Genomic DNA, 14,115 nt, shown 5'->3' on the forward strand with positions numbered 1-14,115 from the left:
GGCACAGAAAACTAAGCAAAATACTTGACTCAACTTTAATAAGATGGTGTGACATATATCTTAATGAAACTGTCAGTTTTCAAAATGGCATATAGGAGAGTTACTCTCAAAGTTCCTATTTTTAAAAAAAATCACCATCATATGTGCAATTAGCAATACACTGTAGGACTGGAGCTACAGATTGTAAACTAATTTTTGCTAGTTTTGCAGATTTGCAAAATCAGTAGCAATCAGTTTACAGTAATTATTTCATAGGCCCATTTGCACCCTGCTGTGGTACAGAATCTGCCCCACTCATCTCGATATTAATTATCATATAGTATTAGGCACTTCATTTTCTTATAGGCATTTGTTTGACAAAAGGCATGAAAACTCTGCATTGCTTGGAAACAATGTCATTTCTACTGTAACTGAGCGAAATGCTAGTCTGTTTTAATCAACATTTGTTGTGGATTATTGTACTAGCAATCAATCATTTTCTCATTAATTCATAGCAAGGATGTGGACAGCTTCTTTTGCACTAAAACAAACTGTTCTAGTGTATTTTTCCAGTTTTATCTAGTAGAATCTGAATTAAGGCACATACAGATAGGATAAATGTTACATTAATGACATTTGAGCTAAGTATCATAACTTATTATTTTTCACTAGAGTCTACCCTAACCCTGCCTTATTTTTCAACATTCTATTATCAAAAGAAGATGATATTTAATTTGTTAATTTCGGTTCAGATTAAACATTTCATTTTAATCTGATGAAGCACAAGCTCGTGTCATTATTTTATTTACAAATAAAAATGCATCCCATTATGTCACGCAGATTTTTGCCTAACATATACATCTAAACTTCCACACTCAGGCATGTGCGCTTCTATGTGCATACAGAGCAGTACACACCTACAAGAGGAAAATGATGATTGAGTGATTAAGAAAGACATCAGAAATATCCTGGTACACCAGGAGCTACCCATATGAAGGACACAGATTTCCTCACATTTTCTAAAGCAAACCTGGCTTTGTGTCTTAGCCAGTGGCACAAATATCCAGGGGATAAACCACACAGGAACTAGTTAACACCCCGGCCAAGAATGTCATTTCGCTATAGTAAGAACGTCTTTAAAAAAATAAGTGGAGAAAGGAGGATTGTAACTACGAGCCTGTTGTAACTATAAGGCATTTGAATTAGCTAGTATGGGGAAACTCAAGTCAGTGGAATTACTTCAGATTTACACTGTTCTGACTGAGGCCAAGATTTGGTTCTTTACATAAGAAACCAAGAGCAAAGATCAAATTTTTCACAGTTACATATAAGCAACTACAGTGACATCCATGGAATTTTCCTGGGTGTAACTCATGGCAGAATTAGCCTCTTCCAGTCCCAAAGTTTACTTCAGAGCAGGTTCTTATCCAAGCAGTGGAATAATTCTGCCGTAAATCACAACCCTTGCATTCCCATTGATGTTTTATGCATCTCTGGTCCTGAACTTTTGTCTTTCACATTACTATCAACAAGGCAGTGTTATTTACTGTGAGAAGTTCCACCCTTAATCATTAAAACATAACAGTAATGGTCTGATATATTCCAAGTACTGAGCAGCTCGCTGAGTGACGATTTAACAGATTTGATAGCTATGCACTACTGCATTTACAGGTTGCACCTTTTCAGTCCTATCTCAACAGCTTTGGTGTGTCAGTTTGGTAACTTTAGCAGCCATGCCTGATTGTTGAATGCTAATCCTGGAAAAGTCCTGGTCTCAATGAAGGGGCCAATGAGATTGAAGCTTACAATGTCTCGCTAGAATTAGTAAAATTCACAAGACACAAAAAGTGACCTTTACAGCATGGCTAGCCATTGTGCCTGTGAGGTTTTAGACACTATAGTTGGTGCCATGGGAGGATAATCTCTGGAAGGTTTGTCATCTTTGTGAGTGTCCTACACTGAAGATTACTTCACTTGAATGTCTGGCCTCATTTCTGATAGTGACATTTGAAAGTCCCATTCCCAAGTGAGAAGTCTACAGGCTGCTCCCAGTTCACTGCAACTTCGTTTAAAACAATCTCATACCAAATATCATTTTGTCATGTCCAGGCTCTGAGTGCTCTCACCCTTTTGAAACTAGATACGTCACAGTTAGCCAGGTACCTACAAACAAAAACGGCTGACACTTGACTTTAGTTTAAGTAGAAGCAGGTAAACAAGCTTGGTGTGCCTTAAGTTACTCAGTGCATCACAGAATGCAAAAAGAAGTGGAAACCTTCAGGCCTTCTGCAGTGGCTGATCAGCCGAATAAAGGCAGGTCCACCTGGCATAGACGAGTGGGGAGCAGTTTTCCCAGGCCCCCTGTTTGAGAGGGCCCCCAAACTGAGTGGCGTAACAACCTAGTGCACAGGGTCATGACAGAACAGCAGCAGGGCTTAAATTCAGCTGGAGCTGTCTGAAGCGAAGCTCCATTAAATATTTTTAAACTCTTGGGGCTGACTCCCTGAGTCGTAATGCCTCTGGCGGGGGGCTCCAGGAAATACTCTGAGAATTTAAGTCCTGAGCAGCAGCCAAGTCAAACCAGTTCATAATGCCTGGAGCAGAGAGCTGGGTCCAGCCCTAACTGCTGGATTAGTGCAGGATTAGTGCCTCTTCAACCATCACTCCCACACAACCTGCACGCCCAGTGGTAATTTCTTTGGAAGAATGGAGGCCCTGTGTCAGATATTGTCACAGGCCCTCCAAAATCTGTGTGTGACCCTGAATAGAAGGCAGAGGAACCTGAGGCCACCAGTAGGTGAGTGTTCATGCCATAGCAGGATGGGGGTGTGAGATGGGCAGGAGCCAGAGTAGAGTCCTGTGCGCTTGCTGGACAGCCAGAGGAAACTGGATGTTTAACCACCAGTGGCTGGAATGGGAAATATCACATAGGCATGGATGAGAGCAGGCGGGTCATTTTCAGTTGTCTATCAGTACATTCAGTGAATGTCTACGTAAGCATCCAGAATGAAATCGAGGTCAGGATTTCACCTCCACACTTTTGGGTGCTTATTGAAACTAAACCTCACCAGTTCTGATTTTTCATCTTGAGTGACTGTATCAAAAGAGGAAGGAAGCACTATCATGTTTAGTCTCCTCATTGCCAACTTTTAGATGCTGGTACTTCTCAGGAATAATTTTTTTCAGTGGCAGAAGTGCTGATTTTTTGGTGATGGAATTTCAAATGGGATTTATGATGATTGCTATTTTTATAAACACACACACACTTCTCAGAGTTGGTGTTGAAGCCTGGTGCTCTGTCTACAGGATTAGGTATTTGACAATAGGTTAAAACATCACTTAAATGGAGAACGAAAAAACCAACTCCACTTGCTACTCACTGCAAACATGCTCCTTCAAATTCCATATAAATATAGCATTACTGTTGGAATGTGATTCCACTTAACCCCCAAAAAATGCAGCATAAAAAATATTAATCACATAGGGTCCTGCATGACAATCATTTTCCATCATGACAGTCATTGATGGGGTGTCTAATACTTAGACGACAGCTGTATTTAGGCTGGATAGGAAGTAAACATAAATGTGAATTATTTTTACTTGAGATGAGAAACCAGATGACATTTTGAGCTGGTATTACCGTAAACAGGAAAACTGTATGAGAGCTTACAGCTTATAAAAGTATCAAAAATACAAATCAGGAGGAGGTTTGCAGATCGGAGAAGGACAAGTGCAACACTGTAATAAAAAGTGAGTGAATGAGACAGAGAGTGTGTGTGTGAAATTATTCACGGGAAGACCATTTTTGTCTCAGACAATTCAAATATCCTCTTTATTGGACATGCTCAATGTGATAGAAGAGACCAGATTTGTCTTGATTATATTGTGCTACAGTAGTTTATCTGGTTCTCTTTGTTTAAAATAATAAAGCCCCAAATATCTCAAACACTGAGATTATCAACACAGCGTAGCAGAACGTGGAATGACCTGATGTACAGATCTCCACCTTCCTCATCATTCAAATCATATCATGCATAGTAATGTGAAGACATAAACCCTCATTCTCTGCACATTTACACACATGTTTAATTTTATACACCGTGAATAATTTAATCAGAGTCAGTGGTATTACTCACAATGTGCAAAATCAAGTACACATTTAAGGGCACATCTACACAGTGGAGTTATGCATACTGGGATGCGGGATGTTTCAAATAGGCACTCTACTAAAGCATGCTGGGGAACTTTTAGTGTGCCAGCAGGGTCTACACAGAGCAATTAATGCACCACACATCAGTGCACTTTAGAAATCACCCCTGCATAGTGCACATGGCTGCTCTAGTTAAGATCTGAGTAGAAAAGACCTGAGTCTTTTCAGGATCAGGACCTGAGAGTGTTGACTTACAACTTTTTACAAATTAGTTGTAGTTAGTGTTGTTCAATTGTGATGCAATGCTCCTACAGCTGAGCTCCAACCTCCTATTCAACTCAAGTGACCTCTTTGTTCTGGAACAGAGCACGTACATTTTTTAAACATTTTTGTTAAAGCCAGAGACTTTGCATGGAGAGAGGGAAAGGCGATAATAAGTGCCTATATAAGAAAAAGCCCCAAATATTGGGACTGTCCCTATAAAATTGGGGCATCTGGTCACCCTACCTGGTCTCCGCCTTTCCACATGTTAAAAAACACACAGCGATTGGAGGAGGGTTACTGTTACACTCTGTAAACTGTGCAAGCTTTAAGGCAAAAGCCTCAGCTTGTGCATCCACACTAAAATTTTTGCTGAATATTTAAATCAATCATGTACATCAATACCCAATGTAGCATTCCTCAATCACACACATGGGGCCCGATCCAAAGCCCAATGAAGTCAATGGGAGTCTTTCCACGGAATTCCTTGGGAAATGGATCAGGCAGCCTATGAATTTAAGGGAAAGCTTATACAAAACCTATTGGGGATGTGAAGTGTACAATGTATTAAGGCTCATAACTTGGTCAAATGAGAATAATTTTTATTGGAACACTTAAAGGCATTTGTCATCAATATGAGCCATTTCTACCACAACTTTCAACCTCTGGCTATTTAAGACTGTTCCAAAAACAAAAACAAAAACAAACAAACAAAGATTGCATTTTTTTTATAATGAAGAAAGTAATTTTTTCTCATTCTTCTCATGCTACAAAACCATTTTTTGATGAAGCATTAAAAACCCACTAGGGACCAAGCCACAACAATTTCAGTCCAAAAGGTAAAAGTTTGAGATAGTTACAAATGACTGAAAATTGTGAGTTAGAATGGAAACCGTTAAGAAACTCTGATTATAACAATTACTGCCTCAACTGCTATAATATGTTCATGTCAGTAGTTATCCAAAATATTTGTGGATGACCACAATATATTTCTTATTTGCTGTACTATTATATTTAATGTTTCAATAACAACCTCCCCCAACTTTAAAAATGTTCATGTGCAAAACTAATATTTGTTTTGGAGATCAGTAACAGAAGCCTGGCGTGCTTTTTTAACCGCTCACTTCGTATGCCTCCAACTTGATTGACTGAGAACATATATGCGACAATTAGACTTACTGTTCGTCTGAGGTGAAAACAAAACCTAGTGCTTCATCTTAAATATTAAACACCTTTTTAAAATATAAACTCTGAACTATACAAATAAAGCAGAAGAATAAAATTTGTCACCCTCTGTAATCTCAACACTATTTTAGTATTACTTTTAAATATATGTATATATTTCAAAGTGAATTTACAGTCATAGCCACAACACAAGTAATTTGATTTCAGAATGTATATAACAATACAATGCAAATATTGACTTCTGGTTCTGGCCCAAAGCAAGATTAGTCTTTTCTTGAGAATACACGGGCTCAAATTCATATTAGGTGCAAGGGCCAAATCCAAAGGCCATTGAAATCAATGGAAAGTCTCTCAGTGACTTCAGTGAACTTTGGATAAGGCTTTCTGTGTAGCTGTCTTAACTGACTCCTCACAAGGGCTGAATTTGGCCTTTTGGCTTTGACAGATGTAAAGCAGTTCATCCCATGTACCTATGTCCTTAATGATTTGCATACATTTAACCCCCCGCCCACTACCCCTGCAAGTTACATCATTTCCCCGTTAGCTCTGGTAAAGAAACCCAGCTCATGGCTGAGAAAAATAAATGACCAAACTACATATAAACATCTGTACTTACATGTGTCTGGCTTGAGCTGACTGTTGGTGATTCCGAAGTACTGGGGGTTCTCAATGACAGGAATCTTTGTCATTCCAATGATGACAGCATCTGGGCCGCCCTCAGAAGAGGATGGAGTGTTACTCCCATTCGAAATGTGATGGAGGGGACTTGCCGAATCATCATCATTGCTGATAACTGAAGAAGGACCTAGAGTTAGAAACAAAGATTCCCCTGTAACATGACATTTTTTTCCCCTCCCTCAGTCACCTGCTTTGGCTGACCAGTCTGCCCTCATGCACGACTAGCTAGTAGCCTTCTTTTTGCTAGTTGGTGTTTTTGCCTCTGGGGTTTTGTATGTTTGTTGAGGGAGGTGGAGAACATATTTCATATGGGACTTAAAACAAAGGCTTCATTTGGTGACTCCTTTATATGCACAAGGATCATCGTTCCACAGAGGTAACCTCTAAAGCACTCAGATACTATGACTACGAGTGTGTTATAAGTACCTATATTGGTAGATAACATAGACTTGACAGGACTACATCCAGTATAGTGGGAGAAATATCAAAAGTCAGTGAACTCTTCTGTTGTTTCCAGCAATAAGCTATAACCTGTATTCATTGCTTGTTTGCATTAGTCCCTACTCAGAACATACACAAGTAAGGCCTTTGAAAACAAAGCTGTGGGATGTTTTCCTTTGTCATGGCCTTATTGTGAGACAGGATATGTGTGTGAGATGCATTCTCCCTGAGGAGGGAGGTTGTCTGAATTCTGAAGGACTAAGAGGGTTAAGCCAACATTCAGAGCTCAGTGGACATGTAGGATCAAGGCAGGTGCTGGGCAAACACGCAAGGAGGGCAGGTGGAAGGAATCCACCGAACTTCTACCCTATGCATCACTGTGCAAGAACTGTTCCAACCCAATGGAACATTTCTTTCACCTTGGCAGCCTGTCAGAACCCAGTATTTGAGCGGCCACTTCTGTTTTGTTCTCTTTGCACTTTATTATTATTATTACAATTAAGCCACAGAAACAGGTGAGATAAAACATGGTCAGATTGATTAATTAATTAATGGTTATGCAAACTGTGCACTTCTCAAGTGGGTTTAAGGGGCTTTGATCTAATATCACAGCCTATGCAAGGTCAGAATAAGTAACCAAAGTAACCCAGGAGCTCTCATCGTTTACAGCTTAATTGCTCTCTTCCCTTTAATTCTGTGCAGGCAACAGGAGCTCAGAAAGAAGATGCAAGTCACTGCTAAACCTTGGCAGCACTTTCCCTACTCTTCCCACTGAAGAAACCATTTTCATAATTTTCATTTTCATTGCATAAAACAAACCATTTTCACCTTTATCATTCCATGAGATGGCTCATAAATAGGGGATGGATTTGGAGATCCCATTAGGAATTCCGCCTTTAAATAATGTGACATGGCTATTTCGAGGGTTCAGCTGCAGGAACATCCCTGTTTCTCTCCCCTCCCCTCCCCCAATTAAAACGCTGAGCCTGGTTTAGTAGTCCATAAAGGAAACCTTTTTATTGTTTGAAAAAGTAGTTTTTCCCTAGCCTGAAACATCAGCGGTAATTTTTCAAATGCCTTTCACTTTGCTGGGAAGTCACGGTTGACAACTTTAAGCAATGCATCTAGATCTCTGCAATTTATCTAGTGAAGTATTAATACTGATGCTGTTTTTCTCATTCCTGATTCCACAGATCCTTAGAAGATGAATGCTACTAGCAAAGCTACAAGGATTATGCCTGTTTTTTGGTGAAGATTTTTACATAATGAAGTCCAGAACACAGCAAACAGTTGGGAGAAAACATTTCTTGAGATGGTATATTAGCTACACATATAATGTCACAACATTATTTGATGTGTGTTTGGGTTTGTGTGTGCATCTGTGCTACTATAGAACAGCATGGAAAATGTAGAGAAGAACAAGAAAAGCCTTGCTAAAGTTTTCTAGAAAAAAACGCTCCTTAGTCTCATGTCTCTGAACTTTCTGTGTCTCAAGTTGATGTTACAACTAAGCTGGCAGACAAATAAAAATGTTGCTGGTCAAAAATGCAGTCCTTTTTAGATTAATGTATCTTTAGTGTGAAGGGCCACATCTATTTTATTACAACAGCTTGTAAGCTTTCTTAGACATATAACTTAATAGAGGCACTTCTAAGTCCTCTGCAGCCTCTGATTAGCATGAGAAACAAATCCCTTTGTCATTTGTTCATTCCCCACACGTATACAGGATTGGAAGGAAGGGGTGTACATTACACATCTATAGGAATGTAAGCAGAATAGTTAAAAGGAAAGCAATCTGCTAATCACATCAATTTTGCACTGATCAGGACTCTGGCATCCAGTTTTATATGGTAAACCAGTTTGAATTATTTTTTAAATGCAAGGCATTGTGGTTAAAATGTGGCTGCTTTCTTTGTAAATGAGGTTACTAAACTAAGCCAACTAATTAAACTGGTCTTCTGTGTTATGCAAATTAGATTTCAAATAATTTCTGATTTATTTGAGCAACATCTGAAATATGAGGGTAAATGCTAGACCACAGTGATTTGTTATGGTCCACTTAATTTGTTATTAGTCCACTCAATCAAGAAAACCTTTTTAAACATTCAGTACAGGGAACTGACTGTAAGTTACATCTCCTAATAAGCGCACTATATTTACTAAATAGAAAAAAAGAGAAAACAATGGCCTTTGCTTAATTTTAAAATGCCCATTTCAGTTTTCTACATCTGTTATATAATTAAAACATCCACCATCCAAGAGATGGCAAGTTTTTTTTTACATATCAGGAGACAAATAAACTTACACCAATTCAAACATCCACTTCACCAGGGCCCACTGATAAATGTGAATAAACTGGTACACAAACAGTTTTGTCGCTTGCTTATTTGATAGACTACCCGTTTTACATGAAGTTACATTCCATTTCCGTAATGCACTGACTTAATTACATTACAGTCAAGGGGGAGCACTGCAGCTGACACTTCACTGTACCAGGTTTCGCTGTTGCATTTCCAGAATGCAATTTGAATGTGGCCACTCCAAGCTGGCAAGAAACTGGAATTGCTCTTTCATGAATCATTTATCCAGAGCACAAATCAAAGGGTAATTTCTTAAACAGTGTCTAAGTACTGTCTCATCCTGATTAAACAGTGTCACCTAAAATTACTTGTCGAAGGCAGAATGAGCAGGGCAACCATTTGCTGACACCTATTATTGATTTTGCTTTCTCAAATCCAACATTGGCTTCGTACAGAAAGAAAATTTTAAACAAAATGTCTCCAATGGAAATGAAATTCATTGGCTGTCAATAGCCACCACTTCAAGGGACAGTTGCAGCTTTTAAGAAAACTCCAAAGAAACAGGGGTTTTCTCCATCCCGAAATGTTCTGCCTAACATCCTCACTGGGTTTTTTTAAGAATATATTTCTTGTCTTAAGAAGATGGAAGCCGGAGCCAGATAAGAAACAGCTGTCTGCCTTGGAGACAAATGATGAGAAAATATATCTTACAGGAGTGAGCTTCTCTCTCTTTATTCATTGTGTACTGTCTGTGCACAAGAGAAAAAATGTAGCATGGATGCGACCATGTTACCCATTTGCTCTGTGCACATCATTTCCAAGATGTAAGCATGTGGGAAGATTTAGGGAAAATAATTCTTTTCTAAGCTGACATTCTGTAGGGGGGCAGGAGGGAAGAAAATGATCCAGATTGTGACTGCTCCTCATGAGACGCATGAGGGTGGGAGGGTACAAGGAGCTTCTCTGCTCCCTGCTGTGTACCCCACAGAAGGACCAGAGACAATCACATTATCAAAAATGGGGAGGGGAGGAAGCAGGGCCCTGGGTCACACCCACACATTCTGCATTGGCAACATGGGTAGAAGGTTGCACCATTCGGTGCAATCCTCTGGTACCCCATGGAGCTTCCTAATGCACAATCGCTCTCCAACTTCTCCTTGGGATAGTGCATTTCTGTGCTGTCCCTTACAGTGGCTAGTGCCTTACAGGAACAATTAGGTCCAGACTGATAATTTTATCTTGATATTTTTTCTACAGGGTTGTAACTGCATTTTCCTTAGATTTGGAAAAAAATGATTATATTATATTTTAAGTATTTTCGATATTTCTGACCAAGATACACACTTTCACAATCACGCTATAAGAATAAAGAGATTTTTTTTCTGCTGCTCCATTGTTGTGAAGCAAAAGAGCGGTAGTGGATTTTTTTATAGGAATTCCACTGGACTGTAGTCACACCATAATTTCTGGCTCTTTTCTTGCTCCATTTCTGACTTCCTGTGGTACTTAGCCTCTGGGCTTTGGAGATATGTCTGGCTATTGACTGCCATTGAACTAATGCATATTACCTTGCCACATGTTAGAAGATGAAAAGAAGTCCAAATTAAATAATGGCCTAAGATTGACTCAGCTGAGCATGCTCAGACAAGAACACTGATGGTAGCACACAGGAGGGGAGAAGCTCACAGAGGCTGAATTAGAAAAACACTGCAACAGATAAATCTCAAAGGCAAGAACATATGGTTTTGGTTTACACCTGGCATGGCCTTGCTGAAAGACATTTTCAGGCTTTGGATCAGATGGTCACAAACAATCCCTTATGTTCATCTACTTCTATCCATTGATTGTGGCTAGAAGACAAATGACATATGTTATGTGCACTTAAGGTAAGTCTACACAGCAATTGAACACCCGTCGTTGGCCCAGGTCAGCTGACTTGGGCTTGTGGGTCGCAGGCTGCAGCACTGTAAAATTGCTCTGTAGACATTCAGGCTTGGGCAGGAGCCCAAGCTGAGGAACTCCGCAAATGGGGAGGGTCTCAGAGCCCAGGCTCCAGCCTGACCCCGAATGTCTGCAGCCCGAGCCCCATGAGCCCAAGTCAGCTGACCCAGGCCAGCTGCGGTCATGTCACAGTGTAGATGTACCCTTGTTGTCTGCTGTGTTTCACAAGTTAGCAGGGATAGTGTGTTCAAAGCCCAGTGCTTCACTGTGTCCCACATGAAAGAGTATAACAGAACCCAGTGTTGACCATTTGGAGTTACATCCCTTTGACTGGTTCCTTACTTTAAAAGATCATTTTGACTTGACCTCTTTAATATTCACTCTTTGTAGTTCAGTTTGTCTCCTGGCTTCATGCTGGACTGATATAGAATGGCCTACAGAAACAAGTCTGCAATAAGAACTTTTATGTTTTTTATATATATAAACACCAAAAGTAATCTCAACGGGCCACATTCTCTGCTGGTGTAAATGATTGCCATTTCATTGTTGCCTGTTGACACCAATAGAGAATTTGTCTCAATGGGCTTCCTTTATGACCACTACAAGGCAACCAATATTTTTGGCTCTGCAGCTAGAACTGCCTGAATTTTCCATGGATTTCTTTCCTCCTGTGTTCAGGTACTGGATCTCTTTGTCACATACATTGGTGTTCATGTCAGCAGGTGAGTTCAAGTGTGAGGAAAAATGTTCTGTGGTGGGTCTGAGCTCCCTTTCTTTTTGGGGAAACTATAAACGTAAGGTAGGGGTGCTCAATGTGCAGGGCATGATCTGCAGAGGGGTTGCAAACTAGTCCTTTTCCTTGCAGATAGCTTTGAAAATATTGTCGCATCAGGGGCATCTAAAGGAATGAGGCCAGAACACATTATCAAAAAGAATCCAACACACTTGAATGCAGCCAGAGCTCTCCACCGATAGTGCCCGCCTCCCCTAGAGCTGGAGACCAGTGGCTCAAAAAAAAACCCAAACAACCCAAGCAAACAAACAAAACTAACCCCACCACTACCACCACCACACCACCCTGCCCCATGCAGGGGTTTTACCCTGAGAAAGGAGAAGAGCTTGAGACTCTATGATGTCTGCTAGGGACTTTGCTTTTGCGACTAATTTGGCATGGAAGATGCTGAGATCCTACAGTGATGGGCAACTGTATGAAACTCTAAGGTAAAAGAGAAATAAAAAGAATGCTTTGTTTCAATGGCCATTCCCCAGCTTCTCTCAAATCACCCCACCTGCACCCCAGCTGTTGGGGAGGGGAAGCCTGTTACAATATAAAGCAATTGTCACTAATGTTGACATTTTGTCTTTGTGATATTTAAAAAAAAAAATCACAGGTTATTAACAGTCCTCCCTGGAATGCTGAGGGCTATTTTGGAGACCCATGACACTTCCAGCCAGGGGAAGCTTAAACAAAATATCCTAAATCAGAATGTAGGCTGCAAGATAACATTGGCTTAACACATTTGAATATCAGATCACTTGTTCATTAGGCTGTCATGACTCTGTCTTTTCCTGTTATCTCTCCTACCTCTCTACTTGATCTTTCAGCATTTGTTTGGAGGATCCTCTTCCTCCCTTCATGGCTTAGCCCTCCCCTACCTGTTATCTTCTTCACTGTACACAGCTCTCAACACCTGCTCTGCCAAGGATGCCAGCCTTTATAGCCTATTTTGTCACATTTTCCAATAGGCACCTTTGTACTTTCTCCCATGCAATCCCCTCACCCCCAATACCTGGAAAGAGCTCTTGTAATAATCTGAAAAAACATACATTAGCCTCCTTTAAATCTCTCCTTAAAACTTCCCTGTGCTGTGATGCCTGATAATTATTAGAGCCAGTAAAGTATGACTTCACGGTTGAAGTCATGTTGTTACAACAGGGATGAATTTCGCCCATACAAGTATTATGAAGCATTCTCATGTGAAGAGAACAATTAATACAAATGAGAGAGAGGCGGTCACGCTTGCAAGTGATCCTTCTGACTCTTATGCTGATGCATCAACTCCATGGTTCCTTCATAAGATCTGGGGTGACTTCTCACCAGATCTTCCACTGGTATTGGCTCATGTTACTTCAAGCCCTTGTTTCCATAGGAAACGTAAGCAATGGCTTGCAGTCAAATCAACCTGTGTAGAGACGTATTAATGGTACTGCATTACCAGGCAAGAGCAGGACATGAATGCACGTCACCACTGTAACATTTAGCTTTCTCTTGCACTGATTTTGTTCCTCTATTGATTCTTCCCTTTTTTGTGTATTTTTAAGTATTTAAATACACGGCTGTCAAAAAGCACTTACTCAAGTTTCTTTTCCCCATGAGACCCATATTTGCTGTTGATTCTATGAAGTGCTTTTTTCTTCCTGATTAACAGGCAAGATTCATGCTTCACAGAGAGCAAAGCCTCAATATTTCCTGTTATTAAACTAGCACGCAAGCTCGCCAAAGCATATACCCCATGGCCGGCAGATTTACTAAACCAGTGTGCAAGCTTCTCACCAGAACATACACCCCATTTTCAGCTGACTTTTTGAATCCCTATCTCACCTTCTACTCCCTCTGTTCCATTATCCTGTAGTCACTATTCAGCAAGGTTATCCACCCAGGTACTACACTCCCTATTCTGAATGTTCCCTCCACATATTTAAGTTCAACAAGTGCAGGCAAACTCTGAAGCAATAATGATCTCAAATAATGTTTAAGTAATTCTATTACAGTGAATAAGAGAAGAGAGCACAACAGAATACAAAGTAATAGAATTACATCAACATTATTTTATATGATTGCTGTCTTATATGCTGCACTTTGAATACAGGGAATTGAATTAAAAGGCATAAATAGACCAGAAAGAAAACTAGTGTTTAAGATACAAGACAAGTTGAACAGGTCACCCCAAATCAAACCTGTTTAGCACCACCTCAGAGGAGTGCAGCTACTTTCAGTGAATTCAGACACCATTAGAAATCTGTTCAATGTGTGATTTCAGTGGAGCTTTTTCTGTATAGATGCTTAACCTTCTACTGTACTCATGGTACTGCTCAAAGTGCTACTCCATACCATATGGCTACCCCAGCATTTATGAGGCAGTGGCAGGCCTCCTTCCTTGCCCCCCCAGCCTAGGCTTG

At 40.2% G+C, this 14,115-nt stretch overlaps 1 protein-coding gene across 3 annotated transcripts in view; it reads right to left on the bottom strand.

Moving 5' to 3' along the window:
• Nucleotides 1-14,115, bottom strand: part of NTRK2 (neurotrophic receptor tyrosine kinase 2) — a 277,184-nt gene that overhangs the window by 110,166 nt on the left and 152,903 nt on the right. For 2 of the 3 annotated variants that reach the window (XM_075128679.1, XM_075128681.1), the window contains exon 13: nt 6,192-6,380. In XM_075128679.1, coding sequence (XP_074984780.1) covers nt 6,192-6,380 — 189 coding nt within the window. The remainder of the gene's footprint in view (nt 1-6,191; nt 6,381-14,115) is intronic. The other variant, XM_075128680.1, reaches the window with a different exon arrangement.

The sequence above is a fragment of the Caretta caretta genome, chromosome 5 (assembly GCF_965140235.1).
Source record: "Caretta caretta isolate rCarCar2 chromosome 5, rCarCar1.hap1, whole genome shotgun sequence".
Taxonomy (NCBI): domain Eukaryota; kingdom Metazoa; phylum Chordata; order Testudines; family Cheloniidae; genus Caretta; species Caretta caretta.